General features: G+C 37.7%; 3 protein-coding genes across 6 annotated transcripts in view; 2 read left to right on the top strand and 1 right to left on the bottom strand.

Moving 5' to 3' along the window:
* The window catches only part of LOC145478407 (uncharacterized), a 47,970-nt gene extending 29,270 nt beyond the window's left edge, over positions 1–18,700 (bottom strand). For all 4 annotated transcript variants that reach the window (XR_014048254.1, XR_014048252.1, XR_014048253.1 and 1 more), the window contains exons 1-7: positions 18,540–18,700; positions 16,419–16,489; positions 14,969–15,237; positions 13,289–13,374; positions 7,441–7,564; positions 6,226–6,352; positions 2,914–2,966 (exon numbers count right to left, since the gene is read on the bottom strand). Coding sequence is in view for 1 of the 4 variants with exons in the window: in XM_081456427.1 (XP_081312553.1) it covers positions 2,914–2,966; positions 6,226–6,352; positions 7,441–7,564; positions 13,289–13,374; positions 14,969–15,237; positions 16,419–16,489; positions 18,540–18,700 (891 nt within the window). In the remaining 3 variants the exon portion in view is untranslated. The remainder of the gene's footprint in view (positions 1–2,913; positions 2,967–6,225; positions 6,353–7,440; positions 7,565–13,288; positions 13,375–14,968; positions 15,238–16,418; positions 16,490–18,539) is intronic.
* Positions 18,701–18,988: 288 nt separating this feature from the next.
* On the top strand, positions 18,989–21,228 carry LOC145468523 (uncharacterized). Its single transcript, XM_081452263.1, has one exon. It carries the CDS (start codon positions 19,321–19,323, stop codon positions 19,984–19,986), a length of 666 nt encoding a protein of 221 aa, XP_081308389.1. The 5' UTR covers positions 18,989–19,320; the 3' UTR covers positions 19,987–21,228.
* A 686-nt stretch (positions 21,229–21,914) lies between these two features.
* On the top strand, positions 21,915–27,059 carry LOC145478420 (nematocyst expressed protein 6-like). The gene is made up of 7 exons (XM_081456448.1): positions 21,915–22,395; positions 22,560–22,625; positions 23,452–23,640; positions 24,325–24,442; positions 24,691–24,929; positions 25,925–26,152; positions 26,960–27,059. Exons 1-7 carry the CDS (start codon positions 22,320–22,322, stop codon positions 26,983–26,985), a joined length of 942 nt encoding a protein of 313 aa, XP_081312574.1. The 5' UTR covers positions 21,915–22,319; the 3' UTR covers positions 26,986–27,059.
* The last annotated feature ends 363 nt before the right edge of the window (positions 27,060–27,422 follow it).

Raw genomic sequence — 27,422 nt, 5'->3', positions numbered from 1 at the left:
GTAACCATGTACATTGTAGTTCCTAATGAAATAGTTACTTAAATATTGAGGAACTAAGTTATGCAAACATTTAAAAACTAAAACACATTTGTGGATTTTACGGTTCGTTTCTAAGTCAGTCCACCCTAAAACATTAAAAGTATCTCTAGAAGAGTCACGCTTGAGAATGATACGGGCAGCACGGTTTTGCAACCGCTGCAGACTTTTGCTGGAGCCAACAGACAGTTCACCCCAAGCAGTGTCAGTATAACTTAAGATTGGCTCAATAAGGGTATTGTAGACACCCTTCGCTGCTTTAAGAGTGAGGCAAGATCGTATGCGTGCTAGAAGTCCCAGACGCTTATTAACTTTTTTACAAGTAGTGTCTATATGCTCTTTCCAGTGAAGCTGTTCATCGAGCATAGTCCCAAGGTAAGTGAACTTCGTCACTCTCTCTATGTCCTTGCTTTGAATCTGCAGGACAAAGTCTGAGGTGGTTTGCAGCAGTTGTCTTGTTCCAAAGAGTAACCCTTTGGTTTTGCTCTGGTTTAGTATTAGCTTACTGTTCACCAACCACTGCTCAACACGGTTGAGGTCTTCTTGCAAATTTTCCCTGATGTTGCTAACCTCAGATCCAGAATAATAGATAACAGTGTCATCCGCATACATGCTAATCGACGAGTGCAGTAAACATTGAGGCAAATCGTTTAGGTGTATCACAAATAATAGAGGCCCCAACAAGGAACCCTGAGGAACACCGAAGTCGAGAGGAAGGCTGGATGATAACTCCTTTCCATATTGAACTCGCTGCGAGCGGGTGGTGAGATAGTTTCTGAACCAGCCGAGACTGTGCCCTCTAACTCCATAGTGCTCTAGCTTGTGAAGGAGACATTTGTGGTCAACAAGATCAAAAGCCTTTTTTAAGTCAATAAAGGCAGCGCCAGTCAACTGTTGTTTGTCCATGTGTTCTAATATATGATCAACCAAGTGGACAACCGCGGTTTCGGTAGAATGCTTCTTACGGAAGCCGGATTGATATACCGATAGAACTTTGTTAACCTCAAAAAATGCTAACAGTTGAACTTGGACCGCACGTTCCATGACCTTGGAAACGAGGGGGAGAACTGAAATCGGACGATAGTTGTTCTCGTCATCCTTTTTTCCTGCCTTAAAAATGGGAGTTACTTTAGCCTCCTTCCACTGAGATGGGATTTCGCCAGACGAAATTGTGAGGTTTATGAGATAAGTGATTGGCTTGGCTATTACAGAGGATGCGTCTTTGAGGAGTTTTGCGGGGATTTTGTCAAGCCTGGTAGCTTTGGATGATTTTAGCTTTGACAGCTCATGGCGCACGAAACTGGCGCTAACTTCTTGCAGAGTAAAGTCATTGTTAACTCTGGGGGCTAAAATTCTTGGCAAGGTATGGTCTTTGAAGACGCTGCATAGATTCTTTGCAATTGATGAAAAGAACTTGTTAAAGTTCGTTGCCGACATTGTTTCTGATCCTCCGGCCGCAGATTTCTTTTGTTTAGGTAAGATCTTGTTTAGTGTTCGCCATATTTCTTTCGAGCTTTGATCATTTGAGAGCTGGCTGGAGTAATAACAACATTTTTCTTTACGCATTTTTGTGTTCACAGCATTACGTAATCTTTTGTAGTTGCTCCAGTGAAGCTCTTTGTTTGTTGACATCGCTTTTTTTGTGTTGATGATCACGCTGGTGCATGAGGTCTTTTATTTCTGGCGTTAGCCATGGCACGGATCTTCCGCGGATACGGCGCGTGACAACGGGCGCGTGTTCATCGGCCGCTGTGAGAAATAGGTCTTTGAATGACTGCCACGCATCATTAGGAGTTTGGTCAAGTTCTAAGATATCCCATGGGATGCTGTTTAGATCCTCGCAAAACAAAGCGGGGTCGTAATGTTTATAATTCCTGGCCTCAACAATCCTTGGTGGTGGAAGCGGAATTCTGTGAAGTTTCCTAATTCCAAAAATGGCCGAGTGATCGGAAAAACCGATCGGTAATACTCCAGATACATAAAGTTCAGGCTTTGAAGTAAAAAATAAATCAATAAGAGTTTTAGAATTTTGAGTAATCCTGGTAGGGTCGGTAATGAGCTGCTTCAAGTTGAATAAATTTGCAATGCGCTGGAAATTTTTTGTCGCCGCATTTGGTGAAGTATAATCAAAATTGAAATCACCAAGTAGAACAGTTTCGAGACTTTCATTTACGTGGTTATTTAACATTTCCTCCAAGCTGTCCGTAAATGTCGAAGCGTCGAGGATTGGTGGTCTGTAAATAGCCCCAAACAGGATCTTTTTACTGTTCGGTTGTGATAACTCAAACCAAAGAGCTTCGATATTGTCGGCGGGAGTATCGAGGCGATTTAAACTCAAATTATCTGCTATGTAAACAGCTATACCACCCCCATGGCGGTCTCTGTCTCTTCTCATTAGCTGATACCCAGGGAGAGAAAGCTCTACATCCGAGAAAGAGTCGTCCAGCCAAGTTTCATTAAGGGACAGGACGTGAGGTTTGAACTTGTCACAAAACAGCCGCAACTCGTCCATCTTATTCCTCAGACTACAGATGTTGATGTGAAATGCCCGGAGACCTTTCGCTTCGAAAGGCAGTGATGTTGCGGGCCCTGGATTTGAAGACACATCGTTAGCCAGGAGTACTAGGTTTGCAGCTAGTGTGATATTCAGAAGTTTCGCGGCAAGGACTAGCTTCGACGTCGGCGCCATTTTAGAGAAAGAAAGAAAGAGAGGAAATCGCAGGCTACAAGAGTGACAGTCTGGAACCTTGACCAATTCTAGTAAAAACATTAACGTGTAGTCGATTCAAATTGTATGAGTACACGTGCATGTAGCATTAATCCAAATGCGGCAAAAGAATAAAAGTTGTATAGAGAATCTACCACACATTCACTTACCATTTGTTCGCTCAACAGTAAGCTCGACGGCACTTCCTCAGTAGTATCTACTCCTGAAATTGTCGCAACGAAGGAAATAAATATTTGTATATCCTGAATACGAACTCTCAGAAACCCACTATGTTACTTAATTTTGGCATGGCATTCAAGGCAATATTTACAGTACAAAATACACTTTGGAGTTATCCAATAATTAATAGTCAATATTTAAGGTAAAGGAAAAGCAATGAAGCTCAAATGACTGTTCGGTTTCGTTTGGAAAAGACGCAGACAAATAAGAGTCCAAATAGAATTGGACGACTGATAAAAAAAAAAAAACAAAAACAAAAAAAAAAACAAACAAAAACAACAGAAAAACATTCAAACACACGTTTATTATGATTGTCCGACGTGATTTTATGTTCACTAAGCAATTAACCCTATCTGAAAAATATTGAAAGTACACGAATTAATCATTTTTCAATTTAAACGTTTACATAGAAGGCTTGCTACGAACTATTTTCCCAAGAAAGAGCAAAAGAGCTACGGTCTCCCCAAAACGCAGACCATGCAGCAGGGTCCGAAATTGCGCTTTCCTGGTCGCCAATGCGACTAAAAATTTTGCACTGGCGACCAGAATTTCACAGCTGGTCGCCAGCGGGCGATTAACTATTTCAAGCCACGATAATTACACAAACTTTGATTTTCAGCCAAATCGATTAAAATAAAATTCAAAGCCGCCCGCCAATTGGTCACTTAATTTTTACCTTTCCGCCGCTTTTAAAGTATAAAACCGATTTTCCTGTTATTATAAATCTACCACAACGTTTCACAGCTACGATCACTGCGAAGCTTCGCCGCCATGTTTTTCCAGCGGTTTCCCATAACATACGTATTGCGGGCGCAGAAGGCCAGGTGCGTTCTTTCGCCATGAACATTTATTCAGGCGATGTGGTGTCCAAAGATGTCCTGAACTCTTTCCGTGATTTATTACAAAGTGGAGACGGAACATCCGCGAAGAAATTAGTGGAAGATTTCGATATTCAACATGGCGATCCATCGATCTTCTTGACAGAACGCGAAAGGAAAGATCGTTTTGCACATAGAGCAAAGAACTAAACGGCGGTTTTCAGTCGGGTACATTTCTGCTCCAAAAGGTAGAGACAAGAGAAGGTATAAAATTGACTTGAAACATTTGGCAGTCGCACGAAACTACGTATATGGCCGTCATTCGATTCGTTCGTCGTGGCTTTTCAGTGGTAGGTGTATAAATAATCAGCGTGTTTGTATTTAATCTTATCGTTAGCGGAAAAATCGCCATCATTGCGGCCCCAAACGCGTTCTCTTCGTTCCGATTCTTAAAAGAAAAATTGGCGAGCAGAATTTTCCATCTGGCGACCAAAAATTTTGGTTTGTGTTTCGCTGCGAAGGAAAAATTTTATTGACACTTTTTGGCGACCACATTTTTCCATATGGCGACTGAAAAAAAATTTCAGTCGTCAGTTGGCGCCTGCCTAAAAAAGTTAATTTCGGACCCTGTGCAGACTGCAGATTGCAGACCGTGCAGACCATGCAGACCGTGCAGACCATGCAGACCGTGCAGACCGATTACTTTTTTTCTAACACTTGACTCACTTTTCTCGTTTCTAGTGACAAAATAGTGTTCAACATGTCCTAATGTTTGTTATTTATCCACAGGCGGCACAAACTCAACATCTGACTGTTGATTCACGCGATTAATGGACTTTCTATGGGAAATTCCCTTTACTGGTCCTAAATATACTATAATCAAGCATAAAAACAAACTTACATAAATTCTGGGCGCAAATTGCATCAATTTTTGATGGGTTTGTGGTTTTATTTGTTTTGTCTTTTTTTTGTCTTTTTTTTTTTCGATTTTCTTAGTCTTCATTCTCCTCTTAACTGATTCATAAAAAAAAGGCAAGGAAGGTGATTCCAAGCGACCTTGTCCCACAAATCGCTTTTGCTTCACAAAGTACAGAATCGCCATTAGACTAGGAGTATTTCCTCTTTTGCTTAGTTAAGCGTGACCGTAAACCTCGAGGAAAAAAATCCTTGCATGAAATTTTTTCCTCGAGGTTTTCTTATGCGTCACGCACGATGGACTAAGCGAAACAGAGATCACTCGTAGTCTAAATCGCCATGAAAACACAACTGCCATATGGACAGATAAATTAATCATCGCATCAACTCATCACGGCAACCGTGCTGCGCAAAGAATTTCAAATGCTATTCAGTTTTCTGTGATCTTTCCATGCGTTATACTTTTTTGGCGCGATCGCAGTCACGTTCCAACAGCCATTTGGAATTACATTTTGCACACCTTGAGTAGAAAATGCACATGTCACCTGTGACATTACATTACAAGTGAAGTTTATTTCTACATTTTAAAATAGCTTCATTTAAGCATATTAAAGGGAGTTTGCCTTGCAAAATCTATAGAACATCAACATTCACATACCACCGAGTTCGCGCGGCCTGTGGATAACAAACACTCCGATACATAATTGAAGAGAACCAAAAAATATGCGAGTCAAAAATAAATGCAAAAATCAAGAGTAAGAAAAACAAGTACTCAGTCTGCACTGTCTGCATGGTCTATTATATGAGTACGGGGGTATTCCTATTTACCCTTTGAAATGCAATTGTAGCAGACTGTTATGTCACGTCATGCTATTAATGTATCGAATTGTACTGTCATGTAATGCCATGTAATGCAACACCATGTAGTGTATTGTATTGTAGCGTATTGAAATGAAATGTAAGTAGAGTAAATATTGTGTCACAAGAGTTGTATCAAAATAGAGTTAGTATTGTATCTTATTAAAAGTAGAATAAGAATCGAGCCGTATTGTAAGTAGAGTACATATTGTACTGTACTACATGTGGAGAGCACTGTACTTAATTGTAATAAAGTAAAGTAAGTACAAGTACAATGTATTGTACCATACTGTAAATAGAGTAGAATATTGTATTGTATTACAAGCAGAGTAAGTATTGTGTCGTACAAATGTAAGTAGAGTAAGAATAAGTACATTGTCCTAGTATTGTTCTGAAAGTAATGTAAGTATAGTTTCTAAAAGTAGAGTGATATTGAGATCGTACCAAATTGTAGACAGTAGAGTACTGTATTGTAAATAATTATGTATTTTGCAAATAAGAAAAACATTAACCACCTCTGGATATTCCCAAGGGTGGTCACTTAATAATGGTTCGACTGCAGTTATCAATGACTAACCCAACCTAACGCCAGCTTAGATTTGGAACACACTATTAATATTTCCTGACTAATTTATATTAACTGTGGCTTACCCACAATGGTCTTGATTTTCTTAGCATTTTGTCTTTTCATAAATGCCTGGTATTGCTCAGACTGTTGGTAAATTTTAAGCTCTTCAATGTAGCGTTTTTTGTCTTCTTCTGCTTCATCCAGGTATTTCTTTAGGTTCAAAAAACCAAAACAAAAATGAAAAGCAAAGGATTTTTAAATATTCTAGGAAAAAATGGGTGGTCTACTTTAACCTCAAATCCTAAGCACAAAAGTACTGTCTTGTACTTTGTATTAAAGGGTCTTGATAATAGCAGGCAAGTCAAGAATTTAAAGAAAACGACAAAACTTTTAAGTTTGAAAGACATGTCTCGACAGAGCCTACATCTACTATTATCTTCAGTTGATTCATGTACAAAGCCTTGTGAATTGAATTTATAATAAGTAGGGAAATGCTAATTGTGATGAATAGTGACAACAAAGTGAAGCAAAGCCGTGTAAATCTAAAACTATCCTTATAATCCTTTCACGCTTTGCTTCATTTTGTTGTCACTATTCATCACAATTAGCATCTCTCTACTTATTATAAATTCAACTTCCAAGGCTTTGTACATCAATCAACTGAAGATGAGATCTATCAAAACATTTCTTTCAAACTTAAAAGTACTGTCGTTTTCTTTAAAATCTTGACTTTGTATAAATATTACCCTTCCTAATTCCTAAATTGATAGCTTTTTGCTGATAATCAGTTGGCACATGGCACATCACATTTTAATTTCTACATGTGCAATCAAAACAATCCATGTGGGCTCCTCTTACAATAATTACTATGCAGAGCTGAGTTGGTGCAGAAGAATTGAAACCAGAATTCCTTGTACTGATCTTTGAGCACCCTTGAATTTATGTAAACTCTAGCTCTGCCCCTCACAGAACATTCAGTGATGTTTTTGATGTTTGACTGTACATGTTTATTACAAATCGCAAAAACAAACAAAGAAATAATGATAACGATAACGATAGCGACAGCAATAGCAATAGCATTAACAATAACTTATAATCAAATGATTTAACACACAATTGTTTATGTTCGTAAAGGACGTAGATGTGCAGTGGAACCCCCCACCCTTTTTTTTATGAACACTTTATTCTAACCTGAACAAAAGCTCAGTCAGTTATTTTCTTATTTAAAGACCCTTTTTATATAACCAGTCTGTTAATATTTGTGAGTTCATGTATGTATTGGTATAAATTTTTCTTACCTGCTTCTCCTCTTGAAGAAGATTACTCCACTCCAGTCCAAGTATCTTTGTTATTTCAGGAAACAGTAAATTAGGATGTTGTTGCTTCACTTCAGCTCGACGACTGTTGATAAATCTCACATACCTGCACAGGTATATCAATAATCAACAATGCACTTTCCAAATACAAAAAAATCATTTTGGGTAAAATTCAGGCCAGAAAAAAGTAGTTACATTTAAAAAATACTGTTTACATGTACAAATAGAAAACTACTTGTGCAATGCATAGAAAATATACTATCACAATTGAGTGAGATTGTTGTTGCATTGCAGAACATTGTTGCTTTTATAATTATTGAATATAGTATTTGTTTTAGTATTTGCTTTTGGGTCCGATTTACAAGTTACCTTAAGAGGAAAACTTTGATCAAATGGCATATTAGAGATTTCCCAGTTTATAAAGTTCTGCAGTGATAATTTGATAATTTTCAAGGTAAAACAAAAAAGCTACTGAATGCTACTGAATACTACTCACAACTACTTGTAATCTCAAAGGATCAAGTTATCAAGAGATTTGTAACATTTCTGTGCTTGTTAAAGTGTCCATATGGCCAACGGGATTATTGTGGTTTTGGTATCTCTATAACATCTAAAAAAGTATTCAAACCAAAAGAAATGGATTCTGATGCTTTTTTGCCTTAAAAAGAAGCTTTAAATCCCACTCCAGCAATGCCGAATGAAGTTGACTGCGTAATGAAAGATTGGTGAATCTTCACTTCAGGAACATCTCAAAGCTTCATGTTTTTATTCTACTTGCTTGATGATCGCATTGCTTTGCCAACTTTCATTTGTTTGTTTTTTGTTGACGAAAGCTCCTCACCACCACTGAAATAACAGTGACAGGAACTCTTGGGACTTGATGCTATCCAACATGACGTCACAAACCATCCAGAAACCTAGACTCTTTTTTTGCACTAACTCATTGTCAACTTCATTAGCTTCTGTCAGTTTTTCTACAGATCTTGCCCCATATCAAGCTACTTGGAAATAGATCCTTTGGAAATACATCAATTCAGTACAGTTTTATTATTTAAGAAAAAAACTCAAGCCCTTACTTCTTACTAATTTTTTTAAGAATAACTATCATATTTTTCTTTCTTTATTTATTTTTTTAGATTCTTTTCTTTATTTTTTTATTTTTTTATTTTTTTTGTTTTTGGGAGGGGGGTATTTTCCTAGTTTTTTAGTTTTTAAGTTTCTTAGAGTAACATTTTAGTTTGTAGGGATAGTCTGGCATAGCGCCTTGGGCAAATAATGGATGTGTGCACTATATAAATAAACTATTATTATTACCATTATTACCATTACCATTATTATTATTATTATTATTATTATTATTATTATCATTATTATCATTATTATCATTATTATCATTATTATCATTACTATCATTACTATCATTACTATCATTACTATCATTACCATCATTACCATCATTACTATCATTACCATCATTACCATCATTACTACCTGTATCATTACTATCATCCAGGTGATCTGACCGTAAATAATTAACCAATCATCTTCAAGGAGAAATTATTTTTAAAGCCGCACAGAATTCTTTGCGCGCCTAGTAGAGCTTGTTCTGTCCTTCGGCATGTAGTCCATCGACACATCGATAGCGCTGTGAGGATAAACATGGCAGTTTTCAGTCGGAAGGCTTTTTTTCTCATCATGCTTTGGTTGTGAGTGGAGTTATAACTTTATTACAGAGTATTCTTAAAGATTTTTAAACTAAGAAAAGTTCAGTACTCGATTATCTAGACCAACAAAGTCAGTGAGTTGGCTTGTGGGCCTTCTGCATGGGCACATGACATGTTCTCTCCCGCAAGAGGTGGTTGAACCTTCTTTTCATTGATCCATACATTTTGATGGCGTATTCAGCTTTGTTGGTTGAAGGAACTGTGTGCAGAAGACGTAAGGAAGCCATCTGTGCTGCTCGAACTAAAGATGGATCTTGTACAATCGGATATCTTTCCTCCGGATTCTCATTGGTGTCGTCGCAGAGATCGTAAACAATAGCAAGTCCTCCATCAGTTGCGAGACTTTGTTCAACATTTCTCGCAGCTTCGTTGTTCCAGGCTCTCTTCCACAGGCCAACAATAGTTTTATTCTATGAGGTTTTTTGTGTCCTACTACTTGTAAAGTTTGCTCCACCTATTTTCCGCCGCTTGCTGTCAAGAAAGACGGTTTTTCTTCTTAAAATCGTGCGCTCGAAAAGTGCAGGTAATCATGGCGCGTTTGGGGGACAAATCTAAAAACTTCCAAGGTCTTGTTTTCACTCCTAACAGGGATAAATTACTGCTTTGGGCTTTAAAATAGAAAGGAAAAATACAAATCAATGTTTAGGTGGCCTCAGTATGGAGGATGAAGTAGTACAGAGTCCGTAGAACTTTCTGGTGAAGAAGGTTTTCTTCCTACAACCGCCGCGAAAACATGAAGATCAGAGCGCTTTCAGATCGCAGATTTAAAGCAGCTTTTCGGACTTAAGAAACAAAAATGGTAATGTACATTATTACTTCGAAGTTGAATTCAACTTTTGGAACGATTGGTAAAGCTACAGGCGTTAAAATGTCTGGAAAAGCGGTCGGTAAAAACTCAAGCTTTTGCGTTAGCGTAAAGAATAATCTGAACATGTGGTCATGCAGCGAAGCACGTGTGCAAAATTTTGAACAATTTTTTGCTTTTAAATATGTTTTTTCGCCTCAGCGTGAATGAAAATCTATTGTTATTGACCTTCCTTTCGCATTTCTTTCATTTGGTTCCCTGTATTTGGGAATTTTAGGTTTTAAAAGTGAACAGTAACTTGCACGCTGGATTTCTGCATATTTAATGTACGGCGACCTCCAGGCGCTTTGTTTATTTTCTTTGTTCGCTTCGTTCAAATATTTCCGCGTCTTATTAAGCTACTACAGAACCGCTAGGAAAAGAACCAAAATGGCCACTAATTAACACAGTTGAAATACGACTGATCTCAAAATAATTGGCTTGTTTTTGTCGTCTTTTTGATTTACAACTTTCATCTTTCTTTCCAGTGCCGTCATATTTCGTCGCGCGGCGAAGAAATTGCTCGATTTCTTGTTTTCAGATTGATTTTACAAGAGTTCTTCGCTTTTATTTTTCGTTGTTTTCTCAAATGTTAGTCGTTACAAGAATGAAATTCGGTTGTATTTGGTTTCGTTTTGTCCCCCAAAGTCAATAATTAACTCATTTTCGCAAAGTCAATTTTCTCTGCTTCTGTGGGACATTTTGTCGTGCGGTAAGGAAATAATATAATTTCTTGTTTTCTCACCAGTTTTGTACATCAGGTTGAGTTCTTTTTGTTAATATTTTTTAATATTTCGACCCTTCATTTATTGAACTTTAAACGGGACGTAACATGTCGATTATTTCGATAGTCGATAAAAATCGATCATTGTCGATCGTTTTCCATACTAATCAATCGACAAATATCGGAGATCGATAAAAGTCGATCACACAATTTATTGTGATTATCGACTTTGTTCGATTATGATTGATTTTGATCGATTTTGATCGATTTTGATCGATTTCAATCAACAAGTATCGGAAATACAAAAAACTATGTATGGCGTAGGCATACGTAGGTTGCGGACTGGTACAACAGTCACAGGCGCAAGGAGAAGCAAGGGGCATACAAACTGGGCGAATTTAGCCAACCTAGCGGAGAGGGAGGAGAGTCGTAGCAGCTTGTATTTGTCAAATATTGAACTGAGTAAAAACACTGATGAAATAACATGTCAATTTACTTTACTTTACTTCTTAATTACTTTGCTGGCCTCGATTTTTTCCCGCATCTAGTCTAAACTTTGGCCCGTTCTGTCCCCGCGAGGAAACATGACTTCGAGTTCCCAGGATCTCTCATCTCCCCCGCCTAGAGAGACCCTGGGTATTAGGTTGGTTCGATTTACAATTTTAGTTCAGCTGAAACTGTTAATCGATCATTTCTCGAGGTAATTTAAACATTCTATTCTGTAATGAATAACAGACCACTTGGTTGTTCAGGTTTTTATTTAAGTTTATCGCCATACAGATTTACTTTAGAGCTGTTTACACTCGGCATAAAAAAAGTCATTGGAGCTATTATTGCTTTGGTTACTTGAATTTCGTAGCTGATTGAAACATTTGTCTGCATTTTTGTCGATAAAATCGATAATCAGTTGAAAATCTTGTGCTTATCGACTTTTATCGACAAATTTAACTTGTCGATTGACAATTATCGACAAATATCGAGTACTATCGTCTTATCGACTACGTTTTCGATGATCGACTTTGATCGACATGTTACGTCCTGCTTTAAATAAACGATGTCTTGAAACCTGATCTTGTGTCTGTGGTTACTCCGCATATGGTTTAGGGGTGGGTCGCGGAAAATTTCATTCAGACGTCAATGGGTTAGTGCATGTTTGATTGTTTGAAGTTGTGTAAGCTGTTCATAAACTGCCCCTGCGCATTTTTGGACAGTGTCATAGTCATCATTTCCCAACCAAAGAGCAACTGTTGCACTGTGCTCAGTAAATTATAAGGCTGAATGATTTTCACTCTGACACTTTTCTCCCCTGTGAAATGGAGTGACCATTTCAGCCATGGGAAACCATCATGATGCTGTTGGTTGGTGTTGTAACTGCACTCTGTACACCTGACTGACTTAGAAATAGTGTAATGTAATTCTCAATGTCAACAAAGCCCACAACTACCTCTCCAAATTTATTAAAGGTCAGGCTAATCTTTTCTAGCAATTCCTGGCGTGTGCCATTCAGACTATTAAATTTTTTTTCTTTACTGAGTTGGAGGGCGTTTGATCGAATGGTCGACCGAACTAGTGTTGTGGCCGACATACGACAATAATAAAATGAATGACTAAATAAAAGCAAACGAGAGATCGATGGAATGCAGTTCCTTTAATACTGTATAGAAAGTACACTATTAAAAGCAAATTGAAGTAAAACACCAAGTGATTTTCAAGCTTACAATGCGATGCGGCCAGCGCTGCATGTTGTGCGATTCAAGTACTCAAATCGCTTCCATCCAAGTGTAGAAAAGATTCACCGTCGAAAGACACTTCCCAACTGTCCAAATCAACACTTCTCATATTAACAGCACAATTCCGAGTTCCAAGCGCGGTATAAGACAAAACAAAATAATTCTGAAAAGCATCAACACTCGCTCTGGCAGTGACCGCCATCATTCCAATGCATACTCACGACTACGCGCGGGCTGCCTTATGGGATACGGCAATAAAATTTTCTCTCCAGTCTCGCGCAATGACGTCACCAGATCACCTGGATTACTATCATTGCTATCATTGCTATCATTGCTATCATTGCTATTATTACTATCATTACTATTATTAATATTATTACTATTATTATTATCATTATCATTATTACTACATATGACATATGTATGACATGTGCACAATGTAATCACATGGCTTGTGCACTGGCATATGTTGTCTGCCATGATCATGCACAAAATACATCCACTCAATCAATAGTAAAATGTACATGTATACACTTTATGAAATGGATAAATGGCTACAATGTTTGATTGCATTTGTCAGTGCCATTGGACTATAAACACCAATGTTCCACATGTACAGTATTTAGAGTTCCAGTGGTACATCACAACACAATGAATGCATGCAATCATTATTAATACTGTATGTATATTGATAGCCACTGCAGGCTCACAACATTCTGTATACATGTAAAGGTGATTACATGTCAGTTAAGGTTGTGCTTGGAAAAAAAAAAACTCAATAAATAAAAATAATATTTGATAAACTCACCCAGTAATTGGGGCTTTTGGTTTATTCAAATCTGCAAATTCCTTCTTTCGTTTTTTCCCTTTTGGCCAACCCCCTTTTCGTTTCTGCTATAAAATATAAGTTACACATATAAATAACTGCACATTAAAGACAAAAAAAATTGTACAGGTAACCATATGAATGCAAGTGCAATTAGGGACTTAACACTGTAAGTGATATTTGAAAACTCCCTCAAAATTGCTCAAGCCTTTAGGCCTGTGCAATTTGAAAGAATTTTCAAATATCATAAATAGTGTAAATCCTTAATTACTCGAGCTTCCAGACAATTACTAATTTAAATTATATGATTGAGATTGCACGCACGTTACTTTGATCTGCAGTGCAAATTAAGAATTGACGATAAACTGGCCTGCTCTCGGCCATTCACAATAAAGTAATTTTCTCAGTCATTGAATAAACAATATTATTATACATTGAACTCACTATCTCTTTTCTGATTGGCTGAAAGCATACAGTGAATTTTTGAAATCAACGCCTGTGACGTCATACATGTAACTGCAGATTATACAATAATCATGTCAAGGACACTCAAGGTCACGATAATCATGTCATGTATGACAGCGGTGCATGATTTCAAAGGGTAATCATGTCAAGTTCGCACACTTTGTGTTGCTTGCCGTCAGTGAAGAAGCAAAAAATGACTTCCATTTTTTTTGTTCAATGTCTAATAAAACAATTATTAGATTCGGTTTTTGTGATATCCAGAATAATCAAGGTCAAGGCAAGGGTTATCAGCCAAAGCCAAAGGCTGAGGCTGATAACCACTACCGAGATCTTGATTATGCTGGATATCACAAAACTTCATCCAATAATTGTTTATTATAATAATAATAATGATTAACTTATATTGTGCAGATATCAATATAACATTTTCAGCTGCACATTACAACGTTTAAGAAAATATAACTACATGTACTAATCATCCTAAAAACATCTCTAATACAAGTTGCACTGTATTTTAATTAAATAATAAATATGCAGGTTGCATCCTGTTCAATACTATCTGTATGTACTTGACTGTATTATTTTCATTTCATAGATAACCTTTTCTAAATTAACATAAAATTCAAGGCAAAAATAGCGAATGGTTTGGAAATGAATATTTTACATCTGTTCAGTAAATAAAGTCATTAAAGCAGGACTCTCTGCATGATAGCCTGCACATGCACAAAAGTGCAAGGAATTTTTGGTGGAAGTTCAACAGAAGTTGTTTGTTCACTTGGGAAGTACTGTATACATTGCAGGTTTACAGCATACATGTATATGCCATTCACTTAAGATCAAAGATTATTCATCGATAAGTTAACCTTTTTCAACCAGATGAATAAATTCTTCTTCAATATTAACACTGTCTTTTAATTCATTCACTAGACAAGTATTTCTAATGAATGAATACAAACTGATTTGTGTCTGATAACAGTGTTATTATCAGGATAAAACAGATTAGCCTGTACAAGTACGTACATGTTATTCTGACTTACAGTTGTAGTTTGTACCAGAATTTTGGAGTCACAGTACATGTACAGTACTGTACATGAGACAGTGCACTACCCATAATGTATTTATTAATCAGTAAATTTAAAACAAAATGCCCCATAGGGGGCTTAAACTAAATGACTCAGTACATGTACTGTAAGTTACCTTTGGATCACCAGGTGTGCTGCTTGGTGCCCCTTCAGGCAACACTCCATCTTCAGACAAAGAACCAGAGTGAGGCTGTAATGTAACATTTATTGTCAGTTCATTTGGATGACTGACATTTGACGCACTGCCTGTGACAGATGCAACATCGTCTTCACTGGTTAAGTCAGTTTCCTGTTGGACAGAATCAGCTTGTTGAGACTGCTGAACAGCAAACAGCTGGCTTTCGGGAACTGTGACAACTGCAACTTGGCTATTGAGCACTCCACCTTAATTTGGAAAAGAATTGCCACATTAAGCAAAAAAAGGATTAACCCAAAGGGCTCTAAGTTATTTAATGCGGCTAGATGTAATTTAGGCTAAGTTAAACGCAAAACAATATTGTTGGCCAGCATTTTCCCTCAGGGTCGGTGTAAAGGCTTGTGTGCATACCAAGAATACAAGTGACTTGTAAGATAATCCACGGTATACCACTCAAAAGCATTGCATAACTAGTATGTATGGATAAAAGTTGTGTTATTTTGTGTTTATTTTACCTCAGTTGGTGACTTGTACATGTGTAATGTATATAATAGTTATAATAATAATAATAATAATAATAATAATAATAATAATATTTACATTTTTGTAGGGTGCATTTCTTAACTCAGTACACCTAACAATATATAACTAACTAAATAAATGGAACAAAAATAACTAACTAAAATAACTAAACAATTACTTACGAAAAGTAACAGTAAAACTTCCTTAAAAAAAATGGTCTTCAGTTCAGTTTTAAAACTTTCCACAGCATTAGCTTCCTTAATGTCTTTTGGAATAATAGAGTTCCATAATTAGGTGTGGCAAAAGAAAAGGCTTTGCACCATAAGTGTCCATTTTAACCATTTGACAAGCGACGAGCGTGATGTAGATCGTAAATCACGCGATGGATGGTATTCCTTAATGAGAGGTTTCAGTTAGTTAGCGAATTGGTCATGCAAGATCTTATAAGTTGTAAGTAGAATCTTAAAATCAATCCTCTGCTCAACTGAGAGACAGTGCAAGTCTTTTGATAGCGGTGTTATGTGGCTTGAACCTTTCGATCCTGTCACAAGGCACGCTGCAGTAATTTGAATCCGTCGAAGCTTATCCCTTTGACATTTGGGGATACCATATAGAATGCCATCACAATAATCCAAATGAGAAATTACAAGTCTTAAAGTGTTTACCAGCATATGATGTTCTTTACTGAATAATTATGAGTTGGCTTTTAGTGTTATTGTTTGGGAGGAGGGAGTTAATTATGAAATTAATCAATAAACATATAAGTGAACTTGACTGGATCCCAGCTACATGAATTGAACACAGTCAGGTCAGACATACACTGTACATAGAAGTAGCGAAAATATAAATATCCAATTGTGATGGACAACATAAAATAAAACAAATTTTTATTTACATGCACGCATACCTGGACAGGCCAGAGCACCACTTGAACTAACAGCAAATGTCGCTACTCTGTTGCCTGGTATTGCAACACTCCTTAAACAAAAAGCAAAGAAACAAAAGAAAAAAAAAAAACTGGAGTTAAATGAAAACACAATTTATGACTGGAGGGGCATGTCTATGCTGCATGTTAAAGGTGTACAGTATGTAGACCTGTTTAGAACTAGCTAATACATGTAGGTTGAAAAATGCTGTTTAGCTCTTCTATTTCATTGTCTTTGAATGAATTGTTTTAATTATTTTCTGTAAGGAAATTAATTTTATTATGTTGATTATATCATTGACCATGATTAAGTATTTGTGTGCCTCTCTATCCTTACACTTACAATTTCTTATTTTCATCAGAAGTGATCTAAACAATGTTTTTTTTTTATTACTTGACTTTCACAATATAGCTTCACTAAAAATGTGACTACATCTACTCCACCAAACTGGGATGAAAGGACTGAAAAACAATTGTACATAACTCCAGCCAATACTGAATATGAAACATGTACAGCATCTTGAGGTTACTCTATTTTTAATCAAATCTTGCATTGAATATAGTTTTATAATAAAGTTTCCATATAACGTGCACTCTGATTGGCTGAAATAGCATGCTTTATCAGAGAACAGAGCACGGGTTGAGCACGGGTTGATCACAGTAAGCTGGCTTGCAAATGTTTGCATCGGAATTTTGACAAATTTGACCCAAATTAAACAGCCCCTGTGATTCAGACAAATGCAATGGAAACGAGCTCTATGTCTACAGTAAATATGGCTTACAGAGACCATTGTTAGCAACAGTAGTGTGAAAACTGTACTAAAATGACAAGTTTTGCTAGATTCCCGCCGACAAAACACGTAGCGAAATAAACAAATTCTCAACCTTACCAGTGCTTCGATAAAAGACATTATATTTGTTACGAAGGCGGATTATACTTAAAAAGTAAAACAATGACAGGATACAACAACTGAGCTGTCTCTGTTTATGAGAAGCTTTATTTTTGTAAAAATGCTCAATTGCTCAAAACAACACTTACATGCAGTGTGGTAACGCTCGCTCTTTGGTCATCTCAGCGAAGTGAACCGAAGAGTGGTCAGCTCAAAGCTTGCTCTGGTATTCTCCTCTTAGTCTGTCTACCTTTTTACGGTAGTTCGGGCGATCTTGCTGCAAGCGGCTGTAAGCCATAAATAACTGTAGCTCCTTTCAAATTCAACTCAGCATTTCGCATTTTCATCTGCAAGCTTTGAGCTCCTGGTTTCGTAATCTTCGTTGGAAAAGTGCAGGTTTTCATGGGCCACAATACGGCCAGATTCGTCCGAACTGACAAACCTTTACCTGTCTTTAGATTCTTATTAGAAAATTAACTAAAAAGCAAACTTTGAAGGCATTGTTCTTCTCTCGAAAGCCGCTCGAAACTACTCGAAACCGAAGCTTAAATGAAGTCCAGTTTGTGATTGACAGCTGTCGCTTTGTTAGCCAATCAAATAACTTGAAAAATTCTAACAAGGATTGTGATTGGCTTATTTTAGCGTGCTTTATCAGAGAACAGAACACGGCTGACGCCACTTGGAAAATAAAGTTTGGTTTGAAAATTCAGCCGAATGCATGGGGAAATTATTGGAGTCTTTATCATAAAGCAAATAAAGAAGCCTCGACTGCGCTCTGTTCCGTTGTAAAGCACTTAGGAAGCGGTAGAGCACTCGAGAAGTGGGGAAAAACACTCGACTTCGTCTCGTGTTTTCCCTTACACTTCTTTCGTGCTCTACCGCTTCCTGCTTGCTTTACAACAGAACAGAGCACAGTCGAGGCTTCTTTATTTGTTAAGTACATGTAAGCTCACAGAAAATATAAGCTACGGCTGTAACTCTACAGGTGCTAGTCGGCAAAAAGTTTCTAGTACATACAAATGTTCTTTGGTTTTCCTTTGCTCCTTAAGACGGACGAATAATTTAGATCAAAATAGTATATTACAATTTAATTTGCCCTAATAAACCATTAAGCTTAATACTTTGCAAAACCTTTCATACAGTTTAGCAAAGCTACAGAACAAAATAATTTATGCTAAAAACCAACAAATAGACCAAATATATAAACACACACCTTGAGATATCGGAGTAATTTTGAGTCACAACAACCTCAGCAAAACAATTCACTGACGATGCAGCCGTTTCAAAGCTTGTTTTATCGCCATCCGATTCCTGGTTCGCAGAAAACGTGGGTATAAAACCCAACGCTGTCACAGGGGAACTCACATTCTCCATTTTGAAGTGGCAGAATGAACCCGCACTTATTGCAGCCAGCGGTTAAGTAGGGACGTTGTGTATGAGTGGCGAAAAGTATAATGAAAATATCTTAAACAAAATAATTCTCTGGTACAAAATTTCGTTTCGGCAGCCCCCTCTCGTCGGACTTGTTGAAAATAAATTCTGAATATAATAAAAAAATTTCGCAAAAACAAAAATAGTAGTTTCTTGTTATAAACATCTTTTAAGTGACAGGTGAGCAAACAGACACTGACCAACGTTACGTTCTGAGTCAGTCCAATGCATGGGTTATATTAACATCACTCTCTCGTAAAAGAACCTATACCTAATTGAAATCAAACCATATCGACTTTTTAGTCAAACTCTGCCGTTTTCATGGCGAGGTGAACTGGTTGTTTAATTAATTTTCTCACTTTGTCAACAAACAGTTTGCTCCTGTGGGACCAGCCTATTGTTCATTGTCTAAATTGTTAGCACCTTTAATCCTGTTTTCTTAGAGATCAGCCTCTATTGTTTGCGCCTCCTTTGTCACCAAGTAGAAAAGTACAGTTTGATTTTGCGTCGGTCAAACACTTGTATCGTTGGGGCTTCAGCAATGACTACTGGTTTATGATTGAATGATGTCGCCAGAGAGTAAACTTCCAAAGAAAACAGGACAGGAATTAGGGAATTTTTCATTCTACTCTACACCGTGCGCGGAAGGAGATTTATTGCACATCAAACAATCGTCGAATGCGAGACCATTACGTGTCGAATTTGCCTTGCCGGAAACAGATTTGGAACAAGCTGAAACTCGCACTACCAGCAAAGAAATAATTGCTTTCCCTACACTTCCATCTATTTGTGAGTTTACAATGTTCTCGAGCAACCAGCCACTAACGGAATCCGGGAAAAAGGTGTCTCAAATTCGCCCTCTGACAAAACTTCCACCAATGTACAGTAACGCGCGAGGTGGAAACATAGCTATCAAGAACGGTGCCGCTAGTGGTTTAACAACACATAAGGAAAACGAAGGGATTGTGGAGAACAAAGCCGGACTGGTTACATGCACCAAACAAGACCTTCGAATAGAAGTAAAATGTAAGTTACCCGAGGAATACCGAGATCCAACATACAAAGAAACCAAAAAGCGAATTTGGGACTGGTTAAAACAGTCAGAAGCACACCAGCCAGCGTATTTACGTCGTGCCAACGCTTTTAGAAAAACAGTGAATTTGGACAAGTCGTCTGGCACACAATACGTAAAAACTTTACAACACGCCTCTCTTACAGAAAGGATTTAACTGACTCTAGTCAGTAGTAACTGATTGGTATATAACGCATCTCATTTATTTATAGATATATAATTTAATTTGTTTAAGGCTAGTTATAAATGCACCTATATCAAATACAAACAAATACAAACAAATAAGAGAATAATGGACAGACCAACGAATTGGTGAGGATACAGTTTAATCCGGTCTCACTTTTGTGCTGTTTATTGAGGTTATGCTTCTATTATTTACTCACTAGACAAGAAGAGAAAGAGACCAGTAGATTCCACAGTGGGTAGTTCCAATCTGTTTCACTATTAATTACAATAAGCTAGTTTAGAAGTTGCCTTCAGAGCATGGACTGACATTTTGAAGTATCTTTTGTTTGTTGTGAAGTGTATTTCGCGCTCAGTGTAATTAAAAGCTACTGAATTTAAATTCTTGTATATTTCTTATAATTGGAATCTTTCAGTGATAGTTTCCCGCTGAATCTGGGTAATGTATTTCGGGTATACTTACATTTTACTTTCATTCTTGGCTACCGCTCATAACGGAAAAGCATTTCATTATATAGAGTTAAAATAATCAATTGATTAAAATTAGGAGCAGTGATCACTAAAAAGTAGATTGTTCATGTAAACGGCTCCTTCTCTGTAGGCGGGTTCTACGAGATTCATCAGAAAAATAACGTATTTTAGAAGCCAGATAGTACCCTTTGCAGCAGTAGGGAATAGGATCCAGACTGCAAAAGACTTTGTTCGGCCACAACAGATGACAAAAGTACTTGGGAAGGCTGTTAAGATGTTGCTGATATGACTTGCCATTAATGAACTTTACTAATAGCCTGAGTATCGACCTTCACAACAGAGAGGCGAGAGTGCAGGAGGAAAGAAGAGGAAAACGGCGTTTCTTTCTTTCCCTCTTCTTTTTTCCTTCCCCTGCCGCCTTTCTTTAGAAAAGCCAGATACCCAGGCTATGAATTTTAATTTGAACTACTGAAACTAACGCTATGCATGAGATAGCTTTCCACCACTTCTGTAAACCAACAGAGAATTCGAAATGATGATCCTTAGATAAAAGGATTACTGATACGCTTTAAGATGCCTTAATTAGTACCTGTTCTTTGGTCAATCTCTATTTAACACGTCTATCAGCAAACAAAGAATTAGCAGAATCAGTCTTCGAGAAATATCGAAGGACGACCTTAGCTGCTATTGTAACTGTCTCTCAAAAACAGGTTTACCATTTGAAACCTTTGTGATTTAGGTAAACTATCTGTAGTGTGATCAGAATTGTTCTGTGCGTTCGAGGTTCTCAGGAAGACAAAAGTGACCAATCAAAGAGGCTGACGACCAACTTTTCATCTCGCTCTGATAATTCATAGAGTACACGAGATCGTGGCACGCGGTCTACAGTATTGAGTGGCCTTTGCGCAAGTTCTAATGCAATTCATATCTAATTTGCCAGTTGCAGATGAGGTACCCAGCTACTCCCAGCTAGAAATTGCCAAGTTAATTTCCAGAATACAGTCAGACCTGACCCAGGTCCTGATCAGTGGGCTAAAATTTTCAATCTTTCCAGAATCAGACTTTGACTGACAGGTTTGAAAAGGCAAGACCCAATGATTTGCCGTTGAATGCTTGGTTGATAAATTTATTTGCCATGATTGTTCTGGAAATCTAATAGCCACTTTAAAATAAACAAATTGGCTGTTTGGGTGTGGGATGAAAAAGAAAAAAAAATCTGATTCCCCAACGGAAGAGGCATATACTTCACCATCCACCCACTGGCCGGATCCAGTAACCACCAAGCGAAACAGAGATGCACTATTTTTGTGCTATGCAAATGAAACGCTTTGTAACACCTGTACGACAAAAAGAAGAACTCGTTCTTGCAATGAAATTAGAACAATGGCAATAATTATTAATCGAAACAAAAGGAGTTTACGTTAAGAAAAACGATAAAGAATCTACAAGAATTTAAGTAAAGCATTGTGTGCTCTTTAAATCCGTCGGTGTTAGAATATGACCTGAAACACTGCTTGTACATGTAAGAATGAAAATTAAGCGCGGCTCTAGAAATTAATTTTGATACCAGTTCTGTTTTTCAAAAGCTCTTGAGTGCCGCTAGATTCACTAGATTGTTTCGTTTCCTGTATTTGGTTATCACGATTTAATTTTCAAATGAACTGACAGCTTTTCAATCAGGTACCAGAACTCCCATTTATATGCATCCCCTCAAGTCTGCCATGTGCAGTCTCGTTAACAGTGAAATATATGATATCAATATCAAGAAGATAGTCCTCAATTTTCTTCTATGTACGGAGTCAATTTGTACCGCACTTGCTTCCATGTTGTGAAACAATGACACTACATTTAACCACTGCAGTAGTGTCCTCTGTGTTAATTTGCACCGTACTGGCTTCCATAGTAAAAGATGGTAAGTTTGACTAATTCAAGCTTGAAAACCGAGGTTATAGAAACGGTTTCTCCCATCATGGAAAGGCTTTCTTTTATCCCCGGGTACTTTCCAATTCATTAGCCAAAAAATTGTATGATATTCTTTATCCTCAGTTTTATTTACAATTCTCTTCGATATTTCAGACATCGATCAAGATATTGAAGAATCGGATCCCATGATGTTTGAGCTGTATGACCAACAAATGCGAGGTTAGAAAAGTATAAACACCAAGACTCCTAATATTCGATTTTTCTTACTAAGAACATCTAATATCCATATCTTTCTGTCGGTCTATTAATTATATTCGTACATATTAAACTGTCGGTCTATCCACCTGCCAGTATATATCCATCAACGGTGTCCGGGCATCCACAGACTAGTGTACTATCCGTCAAGATCTCGTCCACCGTCCGCCCATAGTCATGTATGCGTTTCCTCGTTCGTTTATTGATTAGACGTGGAAAATGACTTTGAAGAAGAAGGCGGGGAGGGGTGCCACTTAGCTGAAGTCTAAAATTTGCCGTACCACTTTTACACACTTTTCATCAATACCTCAAGCAGGCTGCAGAAAAAAGAAAACTTTGGGCTGTGGATCGCTAGCCAGTAACTCTTTTGGGAGCGTTCGACGTTCTTTTGTTCATTCATTGGTTTATTCGTTCCTTCGTTTGGTCGGTCGGTAGGTCGGCCTTCTAGTCGGTCGGTCGGTGGTCGACCTTTTATAGCATTTTTGTCCGTGGCCTTTTAGTCTATTCTCCATCTATCGCCTTATTTTCAAATGTACCGGCTTTAGTCTGAAACTAAGATACACTCTAAAATGAGTACCCCTAGCTGCCAGGCAAGGAATAAAAGAGCTTCTCAGCCTAGGTCAACTCAGAAAAAAATTAAATGAAACAAGACAATCAGAGTAATAAATTGGTTTTGAAGTTTTTCTAAAAGTTCCATACAGGTACCTCAGTACAAAAACTGTCTCCGCTGCTTAAGCTGAGTTCATGTCTATGTCTTATTCTTGTTGGCATATGCTGATGGGTGGACAAGAAACATTTGGAGAGTTGAACCTTGGAAAGGAATACTTTGAAGGTGATATGGTACTGACAGAGGAGCAAAGAAAAAATATTCAAAACATTTGGCAAGACGGTAACTCACAGGGCAAGGATTTGGCGCCCACTGGCTTTCGACAACTATGGCCCAACAACACAGTTCCATACTCCATAACCACAAGGATGCGTAAGAAGAACTAATTATTTCCAGATATATAAAGAAGAAATCAATTTAGCTATTTAGGTCAGTAAATTAACTTTGATTTCTTCAACTGCATCTGATAAACACTATGAAAGACGTCACGGTTTCAGTATGTCACGGTAAATTGAGTTCTTGTGTTGTTGTTGTTGTTTTTGTTGTTGTTGTCGGGATGTTGTTGATGTTGTTGGTGTTGTGATGTGTGAAGTTTTCAAGAAACTGACACGGATAAAACATTTCCAGTGAAAGGTAACTCACTATTTAGCTAAATAGAGATAAAATCAATGGTAACTGAGGATATAACAATGTACGTTAATGTCATATCTCCAACCCGGATTGCTTTCAGCTGGAAGTAGCGCGTTTTGAGACGCGATAGCTCGATAAAACATCTCCCTGCGCTGACCGATACTAACACTCCAGAAATAGAGCTGAAAATGGAATAAGCAAGAGGGGTATCCTGCAATAGTTAGTCTCGTCTTAAGAACATTAATAGAATCCCAAAATCTTATAATCAGTCAATGCAAGTTTATTTCCTAAGCAATCTATTTTGAGGTTTTCTGGCCAAAACAGAATAGGCAGATTATTATTCAAAATGATCATGAAGAAATTATAATAATGGGGTTAACCTTATTTTTTGTACAATCGTTTTTTTTTTTTTTTCTCTCATTGCAGGGGAAGCGACTCTGTTGAATATTCGCGCAGCTATTAAGGAATGGCAAGACAGGTTGTGCCTCGTTTTCAAAGAGAGGCAGAACGAGGACGATTATATCGAGTTTGCATATGAGGGAGGGTATGTGTAGAAATGGTATGTGTAGAATCGGCTCAGGCCGATTCTTTTTAACACAAAACACATACCTCCCTAAAGCAATTCAATCAGCTGCTGGTGGCTTCGGCAGTGTTCAAGAACAGAGGAAATTGTTTAGATAACTTTTACACCAGTTGCATCTTTAACTAGCTGCTCTGCACAGTCTCATGGTGCAAATGAAATATTTGTTTTTTTAATCACCTCATGATGAATTTATAATTATTCCCTTCTAGGTGCTCCTCAAGTATGGGTCGTATTGGAGGTCGTCAAGTCATTTCTGTGGGCTCTGTTGGAACTGAGTATGCAGACATGTCGTGCAGGTCGCCCACACCATATGGAAGCAACGTGACGATCACCTGTAGCAAAGGAAGTATATTACACGAAATTGGGCATGCGCTTGGCTTCTACCACGAGCACAACCGACCTGATCGAGATCAGTACCTCACAGTGGTTTGGGAAAACGTTATGCCTGGTATGTTCGTAATTGCTATTTTTAGGATGACATACTTTGGTCACTCGCTAATCAAGCACCGCATATATTGAAAATCACTGTAAAAGTACAAGGTGTTTTTTGCGATTCGTGTCACACTAGTAACATGCTCACTAGTAGTACCAATCAGGATGTGTACATAGTGAAGGAAACGAATACCCTCACCAGATCGAGAGGGGACAGAACAATTCTGACAGAAGTAGCCGCAAGAATAGCAGTTTGATTTGGTTATCATCGTTATAACGTGTGTTGATGATGAAAAACTGGGAAAAAATCCCGAGCCAAACGAGAATGAGAGGAGCTGCGAGAAGTTTGCCGAGGAAGGAACTCCAGTACACAAAAAAAAAAAAGAAAGAAAGAAAGAAAAGAAAGAAAAAAGAGAAACTCTTGGGCACTCTTATTGGCTCTCTCAACTCTTAGAATTAATAGGATAACTATAAACGACGTTAGCACTGAAACTAGCGCTTTTTCTATGACAACTAATTGTAAATCAGTTTCGCTAGAAGCAAATCGAGGTCACTAGGATTAAAATCTATAAAATAAAAGTCATTTTGCATTTGACGCCCAAAAGCTCTTTGACTACTTATCCAAGAAGACGCACAAATTAAAACTGTTACCTGTATTGCCTCGGGTTTGGTTTTCTCCTTTACATCACATTGCAACCGCAAATATATGAGAGAAGATTGCTGAGAATTGCAATCGTTGCACTAAATTGTAAGCCTATTCCGGGTTCTCGGGTTGTGTGAAATGACAGCGAAATTACAAGACCTTCTTGCCTTAAATTTATACATAACGATTGCTAACAAGCATGTTATAAATAAGAGCAAAATCTCTGGAGGCGAAGAACTAAAATCCATACATTTTTCCAATATAGCCACGTTCTCGCACATTAATCCAGCTTTATAATAGTTCAATGTTTCCAGGCTCTTTCGTTTCATCCCACCTGAAGTACTATCTTTGTATGTACATGTTTACAGGATGTAGAGTTCACTTCAGGAAGGAAAGATTCATGACGATCGATTCCTTGGGTGTCAAATACGATTATAATTCAGTGATGCACTATGGTCCTTTCTTCTTTGCTCGAGAGAGGGGCGAGCAAACGCTGCGCACAAAAATTAAAGGAGTACGTATAGGACAACGAGAAAAGCTTAGCCTCTTAGACGTCCAGAAAGGGTTATTGCTTTATGAATGCGACAAAGGCAACGGTAAACATAGTAGTCCTAGGACAGTTAATTACCCTTTCAATCAATTTTGCTAAACTAATTCTCATTAATAGGTCATTTGACAGTTGTGTTCTTAGTTAACTGACCTATGAACTCAAGCGAGGCTATAGGTGACCTTGCTTGGATAAAAACCTCTCTGTTTTTCTCATCAGTTTAAATGTCAACTAGTTAGCAAAGGAACAACTTGATTTACACAACAAAAGCAGTGAGGTCTTTATCAAAACAAGGTCACCTGCAGCCTCTCTGCCATTTAAAGGCCAGGTCACTGAGCAGACAACTGTAAAATGGTCTATTGGTAACGTTTGCATAAATAGACTCGCGGTGTTTGTTATAAATAGAGAGGATGGCGGAAAATCGGAAACGAAGAGTTAAGAAAGTGATAAGGCGTGAGCAGGAGATACAAAGGGAGGGACGGGAGGGCACGACAGGGGAAGAGTAATTGACTTTTAGCGTCTCGAAAAACACAAAACACTTGGTCACCAACGGGCCACAAAAGTCTGGCTGTATTAACAGGGTGGCCTTATCATAAGGGGTTCTTTACATAAAAAAAAAATGACTGAGTGAGCTTTTGTGTGGGCCAAAATAAAGTGGCCGTATTAACGAGGTGGCTGTGAGGCGGCGTTCTACTGTATGTTTTGAACAGTCCACCACGCCAGTAGACGGAAAATTGAGGTTGACTGGGCGGCAAGTCAGTTCAATTCGGGCGCAACGAAATGGTATTATTTGAAGGTGGTTTATACAAAGCATGGCAAAGGTCATTACATTTCGTTTTATTGGTTTTGATTTCAGATTCAAAAATGGAGGAAACAAAGTGACCATAAGCTGGCACTGGACACATTTCTCAATGTTTTAATAAATGGCTGCACAAGAGAAGCGACGGAAACAGTGGACTGTCATCAAATCACGAAAGGGTGAATCAGGAACGATGTGGAAAATTGACAAAATCGCAAAGCCACTGATAACTTAGTGTATCAACTTCAATATATATATACATGTATGGCAAAGAGCCATAGTTTTTAGAAAACTGTTGTTATTTACAAAGTTTGGCCCTTTTTTCTATGAACGAAGGTGTCAAATGTATTTTAGAAAATAAACTGTCCAGCCGGAAAAAAGTCATGAAAAGTCATGTTCTCAATGATCAACCAGATAAGATAAAGAAATCTGTTAAATTTGTATAGTCAAAGATGGATGAAAATCTCCAGATGCGATAGGCCTACAAATTTGGCAGTTATATTGAGGTATAGAGACAAAA

The sequence above is a fragment of the Orbicella franksi genome, chromosome 2, assembly GCF_964199315.1.
Source record: "Orbicella franksi chromosome 2, jaOrbFran1.1, whole genome shotgun sequence".
NCBI lineage: Eukaryota > Metazoa > Cnidaria > Anthozoa > Scleractinia > Merulinidae > Orbicella > Orbicella franksi.
Note: the sequence above shows the minus strand (reverse complement) of the source record. Positions and strands in the feature narration are given on the sequence as shown.